We start from the raw sequence: 20,312 nt of genomic DNA on the forward strand, positions 1-20,312 counted from the left end.
AGGCATTTTATAAACACATTATTATTCATAAACCTGTATATAGTTATGATTTTCACTCTGCATCTTTTCAGAAAGCTGTGTGGTAGCTTATAGATTAGTGATCAGTAACCACTTAATTTTAATACAGAAGGGACAATCTAAAGGAAGCAGGAAGAATACAGATAGGGCTACCATAGTGTACTATCTACTCAGCTATAGGCAGAGGCTATAAACAAATGTTCCCACACCTAACTGACCAATTTACAACCAGAATAAATCTGGTTCGGCCACCCAGTAGCCAAAGCATTTAGAAACACACTGGCTTAGGATATTCACTTATTGACGACAGAAAATGTTAAGGTGAAACTGCAAATACAAATGTTCCCTGAAATTAACCTAAAACGACATTTAATCTATAAGAACATAATCTAGGGACCTGACTTCCTGAAAGCCTAAAATTGCCAAGAAGAAAAGAAAACAAAGCTAATATTCTAATGCAGAAGATTAAAATTAAATTTAAAAGCTTAAAATAAAAATCTAATATTCTGATGTAGAAGCTTAAAATTAAGTTAATTTTAAAATGTTTAAACAGTAAGAAAGAAAACAAGAATAAAGCAATTCTGAAATTAAATTCTAAATTAAAGTGACATAATAAAAATTAATTAAAACTTTAACTGACGTGTAATTAGGCCGAAATGTCTTTCCAGAACCATTCAGTTCCAACAGAGATTCAATTATATCAGAGGAATGATTCAGTGGTGCAACTCATCTTTCCCAAAAGCCTGAAAACACCGTATCAGTAACACCAAAATAAATAGGTGTGGCATATTTTAAAGGCTTTGATGAAACATGGCAATCAATGATTTAAAAAGTTTTCTGTTCACTGAAGTACCTATAATGTGTAGGACACACTGTTTTAGGCACTGGGGTGCTATGGTTAGTGAAACAGACATGGTCAGTGCCTTCATGTAGTCCAATATTCTTCATTTCAGCTGGTAACTGGCATCTGGAATCGGCCTTGACTTGTCCTTCCTTCTCACTTCTAACATCCAAATAGTTAACAAGAGCTGATTTTACCTCCCAAATTTTTCTAAACTCCATCATGTCCACTCCACCTAGTTCCACTGCTGTAATTCGCATCTTCTCATCTAAAGGTCTCCCTGACTCCCTTACCTACCTTCCAAATAGCCATCAGAGTTACCTAACTACCATGCAAATCTGGCTTTTGCTACAAAGCCCAACACTGCCCGGAAAAGAAGGTGCAAGCTCCTTTACATGGCATGTAAGGCCCTCTGTGATCTTGCCCTTGCTTACCTTTCCAGCTTCCCTCGTTATTCCCTTAACACACCATGCTCCTTCTTGTCTCAATGTTGTTCTTCGTTTGTCCTCTCTGGCAGGAATGACCTTTTTCTACCTACCTCCTATTTATCATTTAAAGTTCAACTCAGGGATCACATCCTCCAAGAAACCTCTCACCTCCTAAGCTGGGTCAGGGGCTTGTCTTCTATAATCCTACATGACTCTGTATTTCTGTCAATGCACATAATCACACTGCATTTGTAATGACCTCTTTTTCCCACTGAATTGAACATTTCATATCTGAAAGATTAAAAACAAGTGCTCAAAGAATATTTGTGGAAGGAAAGGAAGCACTGTGCTGGGTTATATGGGAAACAAAATTAAAATCACAGGTGGTCTATTGTATGAACACTGCTATAGAGCACAAGTCCACAAAGTTTTTTGTAAAAGGACAAATAATAAATATTTTAGGCTTCGCAGGCCAACAGGCAAAATGGAGGATATTATGTAGTTATTTATATAGCATGAAAGAAAAACGTCCCAATTTTTTACTAAGGAAACCGCCCCAAATAATTATGAGTTCAATATTTTGTTTATGAATGAAAGGAATGGGACTTTTTGGAGGAGGAGGAAAACATTTCACTTACTCTGGTTCAAAGTTAGTGTTTCCTATCATCAAATAGATTGCAAACATTCATCTCTAAAAATCATTCTTGGCTCACTGAATACCCCAAAACAGACACTGGGCCAGATCTAGCCTGTGGGCCTTCGCCCCTTACTACCGCAGAGCTGACCCTTGAACAACACGGGTTTGAACTGCGTGGGTCCGCTTAGAGGCAGATTTTTTTCAATAAGTACTACAGTACTACAGAATTTCCGTTTTTTTTGAATGCACAAGCAGAACCCAGGATGTGGAGGAACCTGGATAAGGAGGAACCGCGCATATGGAGTGCCCACTGTAAGTTATCCTTCAGGGGAAGGTTGGGGCCCCTAAACCTCCCCCTCCCCCGCAATGCTCAAGGGTCAGCTGTATAGGCAAAGGAGTACATAACTCTGCCTTGAAAGAAATCGTTTAAAGCTTTAGAAGGAAAAAGTGAGGCACAGGAACAGTGGTTTGCCAGATTAAAGTGAGGAACAGCATTAAAAGCAGGGGAGGGGAAGCAAGACAGACAAAGAAAAGGCACGGATGCAAGTCATGTGAAAATGAATAGGAAGAAAATGATCAGGGAGAGGTTAGAGGCTGAGAAACTGAGACTAAATGAAAAATAGGTAATACTACATCACAATGCAGAATACCAGATGTATGCTATAAGTAACGTACAGAACACGGAGCGCTCAGAAGCGATTTTTAACTCTAACTGGGCGGCTGCCAGAAAGTGTGCAATTCAGCTGGGCCTTTAAGTTTAACATTAAAACGAATTAACCATTTAACATGGGTGGGCACTGCAAACTGAGGGAACCTCACAAGCAAAGAAAGAGATGGAAATCAGCCTAAAGGGGTGTGGCTTACTCCGGGGACTAATGACCGTGGACAGTAGGTGTGGACGTGACGTGACTGTAGAGGAGGAAAATCTAAATTTAGTCGAAGCTAAATTGTGGGGATCCTGAGAGGCTGGTTAAGGAGTTTAGCTATTCCGCGGAAACTGGGAAACCCCAGAGGAGCATGCTAGATACCAAGGAAGGCCCGATGTGAGTCTGGGCCACCCCCATTGGGAGCCCCCTTCACCTACCTCCGATGGCCCCGGAGGGTCCACCGAGACTCCCCGGCCTCAAGGAGAAGTTCTTGGACTCCGCCAGCCCCCTCCCCGGACTGTGCGGTAGAACATGCGGAAGGTCACGCGGATCCTGGAAGGAGCCGCCGAAACACGCCACGAACAGAACGGCGAGACGTGTCGCACGAAGGTGACGTGATGGCGCAGACTCCCGAGACGCACGCAGCCCTGGTGCGCAGGGGCGAGCCCGGTGGGCGGGACGATGGGGAGGAGGAGGCGTGGCCGGAGGGAGAGACCGAGGCCTGGCGCTAGTGAACCAGAGCTGTAGCCGAAGGGACGCTGTCTCTGTAGTATGGCTCAGTAAGGATCGCGCAGCGGCGGGAAAATACCTGGAAATCCCTCCCTGCAACAGCTTCATCGGTGCGGCACATTTTTTGGCCGGAAACCGAAAGAAGAAATCGGAAGTGACGTCGCGGTCAAAACAAGCCGGGGGCTGGGGCCCTGCAGTGAATCTGGCCGCAGATGGAAAGGCCTGTCTCGCTGTGGGCTGTCGAAGGCGGTCGCCAGGCCTTTCGCTCCCACACGGTCGGCCACCGGCCCCTATCCCCGGGACCAGCCCGCCGCGGTTGAGCCAGAGTTTCCGCCCTCCCTACCCGAGCCGCGCTGGGATTTTTCGGGCAGAGTTGGCGGGAGGCGACAGAGCGGACTTCCCTCCCTGCAACAGTCTCCCCTCCAGCGGGTTCCTGTCCTGGGACGCCGGGACACCTGTGGCCTGTGAGGCATCATTCATTTTCATAGCACCTTCCTGTCCTTGTAGGACAACTCCAGAATGAGGAAGAACCGGGGCGCTCCTGTTACTAGCACCCACTGTGGATTAACCCAGTTGCCCGTTTTATTTCGTTAGGGTCTCTCTCCCCTTATCCCTGGGCTCTGACAGATTGAGGTGATCCTAGCTCTCCTTGGCCTTACCTCTTTTTCTCACCGCCTCCTCTTCTAGATCATCTTTTTCTTTCCCCCCCTTCCTTTCTTATACTTCAAAACTATGGCTTAACCAGTCAGTGTTGCTTCTCCTCTCTGGAGTGGTGCCAAGATAAGCGTTCTGTTTCCACTCCCTCCTCCCCCGAGTACATTTGCTCTTCTTCCCTCAAAGACTGGTAATTCCATGTCTAAACCCTGATCTGTAACATGGAAGATGTTTAGAATTGGAAAGAATATTAGAGATACCTATTTCAACCATCTTCATCTTATCTGAATAAAATGAGTCTTAGGAAACGTATATGATTTCTCTGTCCAGGGTTGCACAGCTAGTTGGTAGTGATGTTGGGAACGGAAAGCCACAGCTAATCAGCAGATGTTGAGCATCTTGCAGGCTCATTTCAGGACAGAAAAGAATAGAACCTTTGTTAAGGTTCAGATCAGAAAATATTTATGCAGTACGTGATAGAACCAAGCACTGTTTGTGTGCAAAAATTAGTAAGAGTGCCCCCCCATCCTAGAGGAGTTTTCAATTTATTAGGAGTTTAAATGGAAATTTTCAAGAGAATGATAAATGCTAAAATAAAGATATATGCGGGTGCTGAGTGAGCTCAGGGGAGTTGCACTTCACCCAACTCTGGGTAGGAGTCTGTGGGAGATGGATCTTCCCTCAGGAAACACAGTTCATATCTTGTAATATACTTTTAAAGACCTCTGCGTTGCCCCTCCACCTCCATTTGAATCACAACTCATTTTCTGTTTTAGTCTCCTTCTTACCGTTTGCTGAAGTGTGTTGACTTTGTTACTTGTTAACTTTCTTTATTATTATTAGCGTTTATTATTTCTTCAACTCTTTCTCCCTTGGAAGTTTTGGATTAGTTTAGTGCTGCTTTTTCTTTTAACAAACAGGGTGATGGAGTTGTGAGCTCCTCTTTTCTCTTCTCTGTAGTGAACATAATGATTACCTGCCCTGACTACTCAGAGGATTGTCATAACGATCAATCTTGGAAGATGTTTTAAAACTGTAAAAGTGATTATCTATAAATGTATGATTTGCCAACCTTTGCTCCACTGTGGTCCTAATGCACTTTTCTCTGTTAGTTCCAATTAATTACAATTTTAAAACACCCTGCACCCTCAAAATTTCTGAGGCAGTAAGTCCTAACACGAAAAAATTAACTGGATGCTATTAATTTTCCTCTTGTCTCAGTGACTATATGTGTAAAACAATTATATGCCTTGGAGTTCTTCCATTTTTTAGAAGCAATTTTAGGTACAATAATGAAATTTCTCTTGAAATTATATTAAGGTCCATAGGAAAGTGCCACTGATTACCTTACTGAAAACTCATTTTAAAACAATAGTAAATGATTCAGTAACAGGTGTGCTTCTAACCTCTGTTTTGAGAGTTCGTGTTTATTGAGTTCATGTCTTGACAATCTATATTTGGAAAAAAATCAATAATTCTAATTTCTTAATACTTATTACAAAGATTGAGACCAAAAATTATACTTAGATTATAATGTCCTAGAGATGCTAAAGCAAAGGAAGCCAGTCCATAATCTGTACACTTTATTTTTCATAAAAACCTGTATTAAGTTGCTAACACTTGATCTGAACAAAAACTGATTAATAAGTATGTCTTCAGTTCATCATAACCAAAACTTTGTAAAGCCTTTCACTATCCAGGCATCATGGATATTGTAGATGCTGATAGACTTGGGTACAACATGAGTTCTATCTTTTCTTAAATTCAAATTTTAACAGCATATTAAAAAATAAACCTCAGATTAGAGGTTAAAGTTTTTATATGAAAGTTTATTTTTGTTGTTAGCCTGATTTTTTAAAAATCCATTTGGCAACATTCAGGAATAGGAAAGGGGAGAAAAGGATAAGTAAAATTTGTTGGGACCTAGTGATGGCGGTGAGAATGTTACTGTATTTCATTTGGTCTTTGCCAGGGTCCTGTGAGGTTACTGGTGTATACCCATTTTACAAGTGAGACTGAGGCTTAGAGAGGTTGAGGAACTTGTACAGATTCACACAGCTAATAAATGGTGAAGCTTGAATTCAGACCCAGGTTTTTCTACCTCTGGAGATTGTATGGTTTCTATTATGTATAGGTGCTAATAAGAGTACTGTTTGCATACGTGATTGAAAATGATTATTTTGTATACATTAAGTTGATATAATACTTTTAATTTTTTTCTTTCAGATGTTTTAATACCCAAATTTGAAGAATACACTGTATGCCATTCTTATAAAACCAAGGAGAAGTCATGAAGAAATGTTTTAATTATTGAAACTACAGTTGAAATCATGGCTACATCAGCAAATTTGGATATTGGAGCCCAGCTGATAGTAGAAGAGTGCCCCAGCAGTTACAGTCTAACTGGCATGCCAGACATTAAAATAGAACATCAGCTGGACTCAAATGCAGAAGAAGGATCGGCTCAGGGTGTTGCCATGGGGATGAAATTCATACTGCCTAACAGATTTGATATGAATGTCTGTTCTCGGTTTGTGAAGTCCTTAAATGAAGAAGATAGTAAAAATATTCAAGATCAAGTTAACTCTGACCTGGAGGTGGCATCTGTCCTATTTAAAGGTTGAAAGTTATGGTATAAATATCTGCATTTGTTTTGTTTTTGTTTATTTATTTTTTATTTTTTTCCCTTTCTGATCATGAGATTTTGAGTTTGCGAAGAGTTTGGAAGTCATCTTTAATTATGATTTTCTAGAATCTCATAGAAACCAAAATCAAATAATTTCATGTTATATAATGTCCATAAGTACATGTTGATTTTTACTTCTTCCTTGACCTTTGTTTATTTACAAATTCTCTAATAAAGTTTATTATTGTACCTTTTAAAATTATAGGAGAAAAAAATTTTGTGCCTTTTGTAAATGAATTAACTCCATGAATATATGATTGGCATTAGCTTCCAATGCTTTAATACAGTGAAATCTGTCATCATATTGTAGATTTACTTTTATAACAATCTATCGAATAAAAAAACTAATCACTGGATTAAATTGCTCAAGATTAATATTGATTTTTTTTTCTGGAACTTTTACTAGTACAGATTTTTTTTTTTTTTTTTGCTGTACGCGGGCCTCTCACTGTTGTGGCCTCTCCCGTTGCGGAGCACAGGCTCCAGATGCGCAGTCTCAGCGGCCCTGGCTCACGGGCCCAGCCGCTCCGCGGCATGTGGGATCTTCCCGGACCAGGGCACGAACCCGTGTCCCCTGCATCGGCAGGCGGACTCTCAACCACTGCACCACCAGGGAAGCCCACTAGTACAGATTTTTTATGGCAAAAAAAATGTATCACTTGAGAACCAGTTGAAGATATTATACATCTTGTATTTCTTTTTTAATGTAAACATTGACATAGAACTTTGAAATGCTTTGCTGTTAAACTATTGTTTTAATGTGTTTAAATTAATTTTACTTAGCTGAATGCAGTATCCATACATCTCCTTCTCCGGGAATTCAAGTAAGGCATGTCTACACTCCCTCTACAACAAAGCACTTCTCACCCATAAAACAGTCAACTACTTTAACCAACAAACACAGAGGAAATGAGGTCTCAACCACACCTCTGTTAGCAAATTGTAAGTATTTCCCACTGATGTATTAGAATATTGTTATTACTAATGTTATGGTTTCAAGAGTTTGGCTTTGAAACATTATTTTCATTAAATGCATAGGCTATTTTGGAAAGCTTAAGTGATGTCCTGATAGTTTTAGTAATTTAAAACTCTTTCACATATTATTGCATATTCAAATACTTGATGTTTTATGTTTCTCTGTTGAGAACAAATACAGATTGAAATATTCTTAAAACCTTCATAATTTTACTATAAAAACAATGAGTTATTCTGAACTTTGTGCAAAGCAAGACATTGTGTTTTTGTGTTCTTGGAGTGCATTTTATAAACTAGATCACTGATCAACAAATGATTTGTAGTAAAAGCTGAGCGATGTCTACTATAATTTCAAATTTGAATATAATAATATGAATATGAAATCACCTCTTTAAAAACTTTGAATTTACAATTTTTTAATGTAGAATTATTCTAGAAGAAATAAAATGAAGGTTTTTCTCTGTAAACTAGAAAATATTCTATATAGTATGGGTTTCTTAACGAGAGGAAACCAGTTAGCAATTTGATGTTAGGAATTATATTTGAGAATATAACATAAATGCATCTGTATTCTAAAGCATGGTGAAATATATGTTTTTACTTTGGAAACACTACGTCCCTCCTGATTTTGAATTGTATACTGTAGCAGGTAAGCCAGAAAGAGTTCATGACTCTGACTCTACCTAAGAGCCATTTCTGTTTTATTTATGTAAATTTGCATATGCTTCCCAATTGCTTTCCTTTCTGTATTCAGGCCACCCAGTCATATCATCCAAAATCAAGGATCAAGTGATACTGATTTTTAAGATGAACTGTCATAGAACAGTACCTGTTTGGCTTTGTTTTAAAATAAAAAGATTGTCTTAAAATATTCCAACCATAGAATATATATATATATATATTTTTTGGCCACGCGAGAGTCTTAATGGGATCCTAGTTCCCTGACCAGGTACTGAACCCGGGGCCCCGCAGTGAAAGCGCTGAGTCCTAACCACTGGACCACCAGGGAATTCCCCAACCACAGAATTTTTGAAAAAAACAACTAGGGATCATGTGGTTCACATACCTCATGTTAGACAAAAATATTTAATCACGTCTCCAGGATCACACAGTTAATTAGCCACAAATAGGTCTGTACTCAAGAATTTCCTCTCAGCTAGTTTTTAATTTACTATCTTAGTCCTCCAAAAGTTAAGAAATACCCATGGCCTCTTGAAATAATGATATTTGGGACTTAAATGAATACAGTCAATTAAAAAGCAAGAGTCTTTTAGACCCAACTTCCTTATACTTCCTTATAAGTTTGGATAAAGAGATACCATGTTAAAAATTAAGTACCTAAACCATTTCTTTAATTCATAAGATCAGTAACAGTTTGCATTGTTAATAATCAAACAATTTGCATATTCACTGATAATAACACTTTGCAGATGTCAGAATTACCTTAAACATATATGAGTCAATTCTCAGACTCTTAGATATTTTAGGTAATTCTGACATCTGCAAATGTTAGGCTATATTTTAAGTTAGATTTTTTTAAACAATAAAATGATAGTTCGTGTTTTGGAAAGGAAAATTGCTACACAGACATGAACAATGAGATGATGAACGTGTACCTACAGATATACATGAAACTTTTTATGGTATTGTTTCAGCTTTGTCTGTTCACCAGTTGGCTGCTCAGGGAGAGATGCTCTACCTGGCTGCTCGTATTGAACAAGGTACTAGCCTATTTTTTTAGATGTATTTAAAACAAATTTAATAGGATTTTTCAGATTTGTTATTGTTTTCTTTTTATACAAGAGAGTATAAAGACAAAAAAAAATAGTTGCATAATCTCACCAGGCAGATAACCCAATAGATACTTAAAAAAAAATAGTAATATAAAGGTATAGAAGTTAAAGCTTCCCTTACCACCCTCGCCTTTTCTGCAGAAGCAAACATTATAAGTTTCTTATATTTTCAGAAGACTTTTCTGGAAAATATTTATACTTGGGGCTATATGTGAGAGTATAGTATATATGTGCTTTTCTTTATTTACACAGAGAAAATATACACACTGCATTGCGCTTTACTTCTTTCACTTAAATTTTGAGATCTTTCCATATAAGCACATAAAGATCTATTTCATTCTTTTTAATAGGTCTGTGATTTTGCATTGTATTGCATATGCATATACTACGTTTTTTATTTTTTAACTAGTTCCCCTGGTGGTAGTTGATTCCAGTTTGTTTCTATTAAATAACAATATTGTTGGCATTCTTTTAAAGTATATCCATAGGGTAAATTCCTACAAGTATATTTGCTGGGTCAAAAGGTATATGAATTTTTATTTTTATATACATTGCCAGATGTTTGCCCTGTCCTCACACCAGAGTTAGAGTTTCTACTTCCCCATACCCTCACTGACACAGAATATTATCAGACTTTAATCTTTGCTAATCTTATGGGTGAAAAATGGTATTTCATACTGGTTTTGTTTGCCTTTTTAAAATTATGATCTATTTGAATTTCTTTTTGTGTGAACTGCCTGTTTTATATTGATTTATATGAACTCTTACCTAAATTAAAGAAGTTCACTTTTTGTTTATGTTGAATCTAGTTTTTTCCCAGCTTGCCATTTTTCCTTTGACTTTATGATGTTTTCAAACACAGGCTTAATATTTTTAAGAGGTAAATTTATTCTTTTCCTTGTGACGTCTGAGTTTTATATCTTGCTTAGAAAAGATTTCCTATTCCAAGATTATAAATAAATTCACTCATACCTTATTCTAGAACTTCTGTGGTTTCTTGTTTACATTTCAACCTTTGACCCATGTGGAATATGTTTTGGTGTAATGAGGTAAAGGTGGAGCTTTACTTTTATTTTCATTTTTCAAAAAGTTAGCCAATTGTCCCAACATTATCAGTTGAATGCAGGGCATATGATTAAAGAGTGGGTTTTTTTAAATCATGTCATTCTTTTATAAGAAGGACTTCATCATTATATTCCTATTTGTTTATAAACATTTGAAGGTTTTATTCTCAATCTACTAAATAAATTTAGGGAAAAAACTGTGGACTTTATACCTGGTAGACTGAATCTAGGGAACAAAATGGGTTTTGAGGTAGAATTGCATAGAAATGTGTTTCAGAGTATTCAGTCTTCATTCATATTATATTATGTTAGCAAACCACCAAAAATTTTAAGAAACTCAAAGGCGGCAGTATTGGCTAGAAAGTAAAAATAGCTTTACTAATTTGGGGCTTTTTATAATGTGTATTTATGTAATGAATGCTAAGGGCTATCGTATAACCTCATTTTTATTGTGATCCTCCCAGCTAACTACGAGATAAGCAAGGTATTATTCTGGATATTAGAGGAATTAAATGACATGCCCAGAATCACACTGCTAGAAAGTGACAGTCAGGATTCAAACTCTGGTCTCCTGATTCTGAGTCCAGTGTTCTGTGGACTGCCCTGCACCTAGCATTATGTTGTGTCTGGTAGTCTATACTTTAAATAATATGCTATTTGAACTCAGTTACATACCTTGAGGCACAGTTTAATACATTGAGACTGCAAATTGCAAAAACACACAGCACTTCAGTGAACACCAGTCAGCACAACGTGAACCTCATTGGGTAATATAGTCACTTTTTTAGAATGCCAGTATTTTCATAGAGATATAAATATGTGGTTGTTAAATTAGATCACAAAAATTGCTTTTCTTTTAAATAGAAAATGTTATCAATCACACGGACGAAGAAGGATTTACTCCTCTGATGTGGGCTGCAGCACACGGGCAAATAGCTGTGGTAGAGTTTCTACTTCAGAATGTAAGGAAAATGCCTCAGAAAATGTATATGTACAGTTACTTAAGTTCAGTTAAGTATTTAGTAAAGTTTTTACATCTCCAGCCAGCTAGACGTAATGGTAGAGGATCCAAAAACTGTTTACATGCTCTTCATATTCTTGTGGAGCTTGCATCTGGTTGAGCAGGCAAGCGTAGTCATCCATGAAGCTGGAGAGAGAAGTGAATGCCCAGCCCCGCTCAGCACGAGGGGAACAAAAGTCCTGTCAGCCCTGTAGGAGAAGCTTCTTGGAGAAGATACAATTTGACTCCAGAGTGACAACATAGTTAGGATTGAGGTAGAGGGAGGAAGGCAGGCCTTCAGACAACCTTGATAACAGAACGTCCAGGAGTAGAAGTTTGTGTTCTTTCTTTATTAACCCCAGAACATTACCTGACCTAAGTGTTGAACTGTAATTATTATTGACAGAAGTAACAATATTCTTGTTTTCATAAACTGAAAGGTCTTTTATCTCTATTCCCACTGCAGGGTGCTGATCCCCAGCTTTTAGGAAAAGGTCGAGAAAGTGCACTGTCATTAGCCTGTAGTAAGGGCTACACAGATATTGTCAAAATGCTGCTGGATTGTGGAGTTGATGTAAATGAATATGACTGGGTGAGTCTGTAATACTGATTTTTAAATTACTGGAACAAACTCTAGGATTTATTTGGTTTGGGGTGATATGATAAGCTTTATTAAACCCTTGGAAGAATAATTAATTACCTTAGTTAATTAAACAGCTTGGAGAAAAAGTTAATGTCCTAAACTCAATTATTAGTTCTGATTTAAGTATTCTTCACAAAATATTAAAATTACCTTAAACTACTTTTACATGCCCAATTCACAGGAGCATTAAATTATTTGAATCTTGCTCACCTTGAAAAACTAAATCACCTTTCCTTTTGCAGAATGGAGGGACGCCTTTGCTTTACGCTGTACATGGAAATCATGTGAAATGTGTAAAAATGCTCTTAGGTAAGCAGATAAGAGTGGAAATATTTAGAAAACGCCATATGAAGACATTATTTTTTACAAGCTAGCCTCAGGAGAATCCTGAACTATTATTAAATACGTTATTCACCCCTGGAGCACCTGCTGCCCTAAGGTTCCCATGTAAGCCATAGCTCCATCACACAGCATGCCTGCAATCGCAGTATCTGTCCTTATTGCTTTCCTTTTAGGGATCACATGCGAATCCTCGGCTCTTTTCTCTGTCCACAGTGTCTAAGCCTGAGTGCTGTCTGTAGTGGTGTATTAGTTTCAGTTGCTCTAGAGGATGCCTGTATGTTTGAAGTGTCTTCCCTCTGACCCACCAGAGTGAATTCTATGCCCTCTGTGTACTCTATACTTTGTCAGACCATCCTGAAAATACCTTCCAAGTTTGCGGAAAATCTGTCCCGCTATTTGCACATGAGCCAGTGATAGACAAACATATCCATATTTTCATTTTATTTATGTAGATTTTTCTGTTTTGGTACAGAAAATGGAGCTGACCCAACAATTGAAACCGACTCTGGATACAATTCTATGGATCTAGCTGTAGCCTTGGGCTATAGAAGTGGTAAGTGGTTTAGAACTCTCAGGTTTCATTTTAGTAAAGTTCTATAATAATACAAACCAGTGGTCCAAACTATTCTCATCACTTGCAGTTATAGAACATGCATGTTATCCTAACTCCTGACATATACTTTCAACTGTGGGCAAAATCAATAGATTCCTACAAAGTCTAGAAATGAGTTTGTTACTATTACTTTTCACCAACCCAAATAATTAGTTGCTGGAGGATACGTGTACACCTATTTATAAGATGTGTTTAACATTTCATAGCAAACTATTTATAAAATGCTTTATAGTTGCCCTTTCTCTGTTCCTCAGAACAACCTTGTATTCTGGACTCTCCTTCAGTTTCAAAATTTAGAAACCAAGAACAGAAAACCCAGTAACTTGGACAATTACTAAAGTCAGTGACAGACTAAGTTTGAAGTATTGCATTGTAATCTTATTGCCCTCAGACTATGATTATATCCTAATTAGAAATTATTTTAGGAAAACGTTGGTGATGTTAAGTTGAATTTGATAGTTTTTAAAATTTTGTAATCAACATGCTATTGTCTTGATCACCTGTGTGTTCTAGTTCAACAGGTTATTGAGTCACATTTACTGAAACTGCTTCAGAACATCAAGGAGTAGACATAGTCATCAGAAAGTGTTGTCTGCCCTTCCGTTTACTTTTGACCCTTATAAATGATAGTTTTGTTTACTTATAAATTTTTACCTCAGTTGCAATATTGACTGATTTTTAGTAAGTTTTAATAAATATTCCTCTGAGTAATTCACTGGTTTATAATAAAATTAATGTTGATGCTTTTTTATAAATGTGTTTTACCGCATATTTAAAATTATAAATGAGTGTTTTGTGGCATGTAAATTTTTATGGTACAGATAGTTATCTGTGTTTGTATCAAGTGCTGTAATTTAACATTTTCGGAAATTATTCTGCCCTATTCATCTTCACTCTTGTATTAACTCATTGACTTTATATAGAGATTGCTATAAATCCATAGGAAAAAAATTTGTTATTATTAAATTTAAAAATGCACAGTGTGGTTGTTTACAAAATGATATTATAAATGAATAAAGTACTTTTCTTCTGTTAGTTTGCATGCAGGTTGTTCTTTTTACATTGCATAAGATTATTAAGGTATCTCTTTGGGATTTTTAGTTTAACCCTTCTGTCCTGCCAGGATACTCCATTAGATCAAACAATATAATTAAAATAAACTGAATGTTAATTAGTCAACAAAGACTTATTGATTGTCATTTCTAGAAGTATATTGAGAATATTTTTCCCTTGTGAATAAGTTTTCAGTAGGAAAAGCCCTCTGTGAAAGAGAACTCATTTCTTCAATAAAAGTCAGATACTCTTTAATTCCACTAAAGGAGCATTATAAACTCGTGCTACACCAACATTTGGAAGAGAGCCACGAGCTAGAAGTTGACATGACCACTGAGCGTGGGACTTGGGTTAAATCACTTCATCTGGAAAACAGGTGTGATATCAGTTATGACAGTTGGGTTGTAAGCCACATAAACTTGATCTAGCTAATTTAAGCAAAAAGGAATTAATGGAAAGACACAGAATGGAAGGAAAAGCTGAAGAAGCAGGCAATACCAAAGGGATGAAACTAGGCCAGGGATCTCAATCAGGAAGTCATGGCCAGTCATTTTGGATGCCGCTTTGGTAATGCTTAAATCCCCTTTCTTTTATCATTCTGCTCGGGATTAAATTTTCCAGGAGGCAGAAATCTATTTAGCATGGGATATAAATGCAGCACTGTATGGAGCTGAGGGGAGAAGGGGATGACTGGTTAACAACGTACCATTGCCCCCAGACCACCTGGAAAGCAGGAGGCCTAAAGGAAAACTACAGGAAGAAAAAAATGATAGATGTTCACTCTAAAGGCAAGCTAAATCATATGTGAAAATAGTACTAATGCTTCCCCCCTTGTCAGGCATATGCTTTAAATCGATTTTACCTAAAACCATTCACCCTTCCATTTGGTTCCTTTTCTTATTGATGGCATATTATCCATGAAGTGTTTGTTACTTCCTGTTCATATTATAAAGTAACAAAATCCAGTGATCCCTTTGGGCACATCACTCAGTATTGTTTGCAAGTGCTCTCCGCAACTGAACAGCAACCAAACAACCTATGCTGGGATTGACTCTAAAATAACCACTCCTAAACGGACTCAGGTCGACAACCAACAGATCTCAGAGAATATCTTGAACAAAATTCCCCTTTCCTATTCTATCACCTTTTAGCCTCGGGGTCCCTGATAACAACCCCCAGAAAAATCCCTTAAGAAACAGACAAAATTAATTAAAACAACAGGAATGATACTTATGGGCCAGTTCTGAAATTTCTCTTTTAAAAATCAAGTACCTTAGGGGCTTCCCTGGTGGCACAGTGGTTGAGAGTCCGCCTGCCAATGCAGGGGACACGGGTTCGTGCCCCGGTCCGGGAAGATCCCACATGCCGCGGAGCGGCTGGGCCCATGAGCCATGGCCACTGAGCCTGCGCGTCCGGAGCCTGTGCTCCACAACAGGAGAGGCCACAACAGTGAGAGGCCCGCGTACCGCAAAAAAAAAAAATAATTAAAAAAAAAAATAAAGGTGCAGTAGTTAAAGAATCCACCTGCCAATGCAGGGGACACGGGTTTGAGCCCTGGTCTGGGAAGATCCCACACGCCGTGGAGCAGCTAAGCCCGTGCGCCACGACTACTGAAGCCCGCGCACCTAGAGCCCGTGCTCCGCAACAAGAGAAACCACCGCAATGAGAAGCCCTTGCACTACAACAGAAGAGTAGCCCCTGCTCGCCACAACTAGAGAAAGCCCATGTGCAGCAGCGAAGACCCAACGCAGCCAAAAATAAATAAATTTATTTTTTAAAAAATCAAATACCTTTTAGGTAGTGTTTATTGATTGCACAAAAACTTATTTAGAGCTTAGGTACCAGACACTGCTTGATGTGAGGATAAAATACTGAGCAAAAACAGACACAGTCCTGCTGTCAAGGCACTCACTGCCTAGTACAGTACTAGGGCTCATTACTGCCACAGAGTGAAATACACTAACATAATTTTCAAAAAGTTTAAAAACATTATTCTATGTAAATATAAATTGAACACCTGTCAAAGATTTTATTCAACTAATTAATTGGTAAGGAAACCAGTTAGATGTTAAAACTAATTCCAAGAGCTAGATATTTTAGTCAGTGTTAGTATAAGCTTGCTGAGTTAGACACAAATCTGATGAACATCCAACAAGGCCATAAACCGTAACCTTTGAGGCTATCTTTTCCACTGGACAGAAATTACTGGCATCTCTATAGTATAGAAATCTACAAACTAACATGTAACTTCACTAAATCCGGTACTTTTAGTCAATAGTAAGCAGTGAGTTGAACTAGGTAGTTTTCCCCAGATTAGTGGTTCTCAAATTTTAGTGTATATCAGAGCGATCTGAGGGCTTGTTGAAAATATTGATTGCTGAGTCCCACCCACAGAGTTTCTGATTCAGTCAGTCTGGATTGGGACTCAAGAATTTTAATTTCTAACAAGTTTCCAGGTGATGCTGGAAATGGACTATCCTTATGTGAACTTGAATTCTTAAAATGTTTCCTAGCTAATGATTTCTGTAAGAAAAACATTTTTCTTAATACTCTAGCACACAAAATACCAGAGGAGGTTCAGTTTCTTTATCTTCTGGGATTTGAGGGAATAGCTGATTCATGTAAGTGACTATCTTTATAAACTAATCTAGTTTTTTAATACCCTCCAGTGTTAGGAAGATATTTCTCTTACACAACGAGAGGTAAAGGTCTTTCTTAATTATAGACGTACAGACACACAAACAGAGGGAGAGCGTCTAGCTTTGTATATTAGCTACAAATCAGAAGTGAACCAGAAACAAAAACTTAGAGTTATTTTTCTTCCAGTGAGCACGTAGTTCTCAATTGATTTAAGGTTGCAAATAGACAAATAGATTTTTTTAAAAAGAGCAAAAACAACAACAAAAAAAGAAGACTACTAAGTGGATTCTCTGTCATATACACCCATCAGAGATCACCAAATAGACCATAAGAGCAAATCCCCAATCATTGCTGACACCAATTCAGACTAACTTAGTACACGGAAGGTGTACAAGCCAGACATAAAAACAAATGCGTAATATCAGTAGAAAAAGAAAAAAAGAACTAGAGAGTCAGAAAATTTAAAGTTCTGTTGCCACCCAGGATTCACTTCAGAAGCCAAGAAAAGATGTGCAAGCAAATAGATTTAATTTGTCTCCGTTGGGTTAATCCCCTCAAACATCTCAGTGGATGACCTTCAAAACTGATCAAATATAATTTTCAAAAGGTTACATGACTCATGCGAATAAAATGAACACATGACAAAGATTTAATTCAATTTATTAACCGATGATGTAACCGAAAGGGGGTTCCAGCTGCTGCTCACCGCTCAATAAAGAGGCAAGGTTGGTGGAAAGGAAAGTGTGCTTTATTTTGGATGTCGGCATCCGGGGTGGGGGGTGGGGGGTGCAGACTCCTGTCCAAAGGCCGAATCCCACCACCTACAACCACGGGGCAAGAGCTTTTATAGACGGAGGGAGGGAGGGGGCTACATGCAGAAACAGCACCGACAGCTCTGACAGCATCTTGAAATTGGTCATCGGTGGTCTGACCAGCGTCATCTTAAGTACAATTAATCTTCAGTTCCGGGGTCGGTTTGTCCCCATTTTCTTGAGGCCAATTATTGGAATTGTGGCAGCTTATGTCATGGCTACAGTCTGGTCATCATGTAGTTAACTTCTTCCACCTGATGGGGGTTTCAGTCTCTATAAGACAGCTCACAGGATATGGCTCAGAATATTATCTATAGCCCTTGAGGAGGAACTAAAGTCCTTGACTATGCTTAATGACTAAACTATTATTATTGGTCTCCTTTTTTTTTTTTTAACATCTTTACTGGAGTATAATTGCTTTACAATGGTGTGTTAGTTTCTGCTTTATAACAAAGTGAATCAGCTATACATATTATTGGTCTCCTTTGACTGTTTTCCTTTGTTTCTGCATTTTCTCACTTCTCTGATTAAACTTATTCTTTGGCTAAAGTTTTTTCACAGACAAAAGGCAGGCTGAGGACACGGGGCGGCGGGGGCGGCGGGGGCGGTGCGGGGGGAAGGACCATATTGGGTTCTGCTCCGTTTCAATGAGGAAACGAGTAAGATATGAAAACTGGCTCTAAGAGCATTTGAGAATCTGAGCATTTTTAGCAATGTTAAGATAAGAGTGCTGGCTGGGTTATATACAAATCTGACTGTTGTCCAACAGGGACAGAAATGATCATTTGGGGAATTTTTTCCACAAGACAGAAATTATTTGCTTCTCTACCAGACAGAAATATCCAAATTAACATGTAACTTCACTAAGTTTGGGACCTTGAATAAACAGTAAATGGTGAATCAAATTACATTTCTCTAGGTAATCCTTGGGTGGCCTTCATCTCACATGACATTGAAAAAGGGTGTGTGGCCATGACCCTTTTTAGTACTTCAGTGAAAGCCAGCCTGGGAGTAAGGTAATCACCTTTGTAATGGCTCTTCTGTCATCAGCTGACAGGTAAACTAATATAAGCCTCCTAGTGTTGGTGACAACGCTTCTCTCACATCCTCCTCCTGACCAGACCATATCATTCATTTTCACTTTCACTTTCACTTTTTCCATGGTGAAAGAAGCTGTGAACCAGAGAGCTCAATGAAAAAGGTTAATCATTTTAATATTCTTGAACTTTCAAAAAATATTGCCAATAGCTTGAAAAAAATGTTTTTATGGAGGATGTAATGGAGGATGTTAATCACTAAACTATAAAGATTTTTAAGGTTTATAGCTTTGAATTTTCTCTAAAATCCAGTTAGCCTACTGATTTTAGAAAACACTATGATTTCATTACCATTTCCTGTCTCTTTATCCATACCTAAAGTTAAAACTTTAAATTCTTTTGTTAGAACAAACTGGTTGTATATTAATACACTATATATTTACGTTTCATGCAAGTTATATCATTGAATATTTATATTTCCAGTAGGTGGCATTGAATGCACTTCTATCTGTTAGGTGATTTCCTGTGTGATAGATAAAATGTTTACAAATCTGATATTTGTAAAGAGAAAAAAGAAAAAGAAAGGCAGGACAAACTCTGGCTATTATAAAATCCTTAAAGCAAGTGTCCTTTCTCTTTAATATTCAGATTTTTTTCTGTGACAGTCCTTCTCAGATTTACATACCTAATAAGAGCTTCAAAAGTTCACCACCTTTACTCCTTTGTAGTGGATACTCTTGATAAAACTCGGGGCGGCAAGAGTAAGTTTTCACATTTTTTTGTTGCTTAGAAATTTTTACAATACGTATAGATTGGTTTTAAAATAACAATAAAGATATGAAAAATGACTGTAACATGATTGAAACTTTTTTAGGTGTGTGTTTAGACAGGAGATGCAACCATTTAAGAAAAGGGGTACAGCCCACAGATAACTGTGTTAATGTTTTTTGATTAAAGTAAACTTCAAAGGTTTATGGTCTGCTGGGTAGATTTTCCTCTTCAGACAGTAAAGCCTTTTCTGAGCTGTGAAATAGGAGCTGGTGCACAAAAACGTGATCCACCTGCATTATTATCATGTCAGTGATGGGAAGCATGAAATTATTATTGGTGATTTTATGCTCTGTGGGATTGAAACTACAATTGGATACATAATTATTACACTGAGAACAGACCCTCCCAAACTCACTGCCTGCTGAATTTTCCTCTCCGTGAAATGGAGTACAGACCACTATGATACATTTGCCCCACTTTTTATTTTTTATTCATAAATTCAGTGAAATTGTTCATTCAGATTCACTCATGTTAATTTATGAACCTGGGAAGTATCTTAAACTTGTAGATGTTTCTGTTATTTTCCTTCTTCACATTCCCTGAGAATAGTTGGATATATTACATATCCCAGAATCAATTTGTGGAAAGTATCTTAAATACCTTCTTGGTGCTTAATTGATTTTATGTTCACCATCTCTCCTCCAAAAGGTTAAATGTTTGAAACAAGAAATTTCCTCTAACAGTTATTCAATCCTTCGACACACATTTATTGAGCCCATACCCTGTGCTGATTTGGACTGGGCCCCGGGGATGCAGTGGAGACCACACAGACCCAGTGCCCTGCCCTGCCCTGCAGATCTTACATAGTGAATCTGCATACCGAGCGAGTGTGGCTCTGCTAAAAATCATCTCCCCTCATCCCATACATC

At 37.8% G+C, this 20,312-nt stretch overlaps 1 protein-coding gene across 1 annotated transcript; it reads left to right on the forward strand.

Annotated features, from left to right (window-relative positions):
• Window positions 1-6,284: 6,284 nt before the first annotated feature.
• On the forward strand, window positions 6,285-13,639 carry ANKRA2 (ankyrin repeat family A member 2; the record flags this gene model as incomplete). The annotated part of the gene is made up of 8 exons (XM_079703843.1): window positions 6,285-6,573; window positions 7,424-7,582; window positions 9,271-9,336; window positions 11,337-11,434; window positions 11,939-12,064; window positions 12,358-12,424; window positions 12,930-13,010; window positions 13,584-13,639. 8 exons carry the CDS (start codon window positions 6,285-6,287, stop codon window positions 13,637-13,639), a joined length of 942 nt encoding a protein of 313 aa, XP_079559969.1.
• Window positions 13,640-20,312: the final 6,673 nt, after the last annotated feature.

The sequence above is a fragment of the Hyperoodon ampullatus genome (genome assembly GCF_949752795.1).
Source record: "Hyperoodon ampullatus genome assembly, chromosome: 4".
NCBI classification, from domain to species: domain Eukaryota; kingdom Metazoa; phylum Chordata; class Mammalia; order Artiodactyla; family Ziphiidae; genus Hyperoodon; species Hyperoodon ampullatus.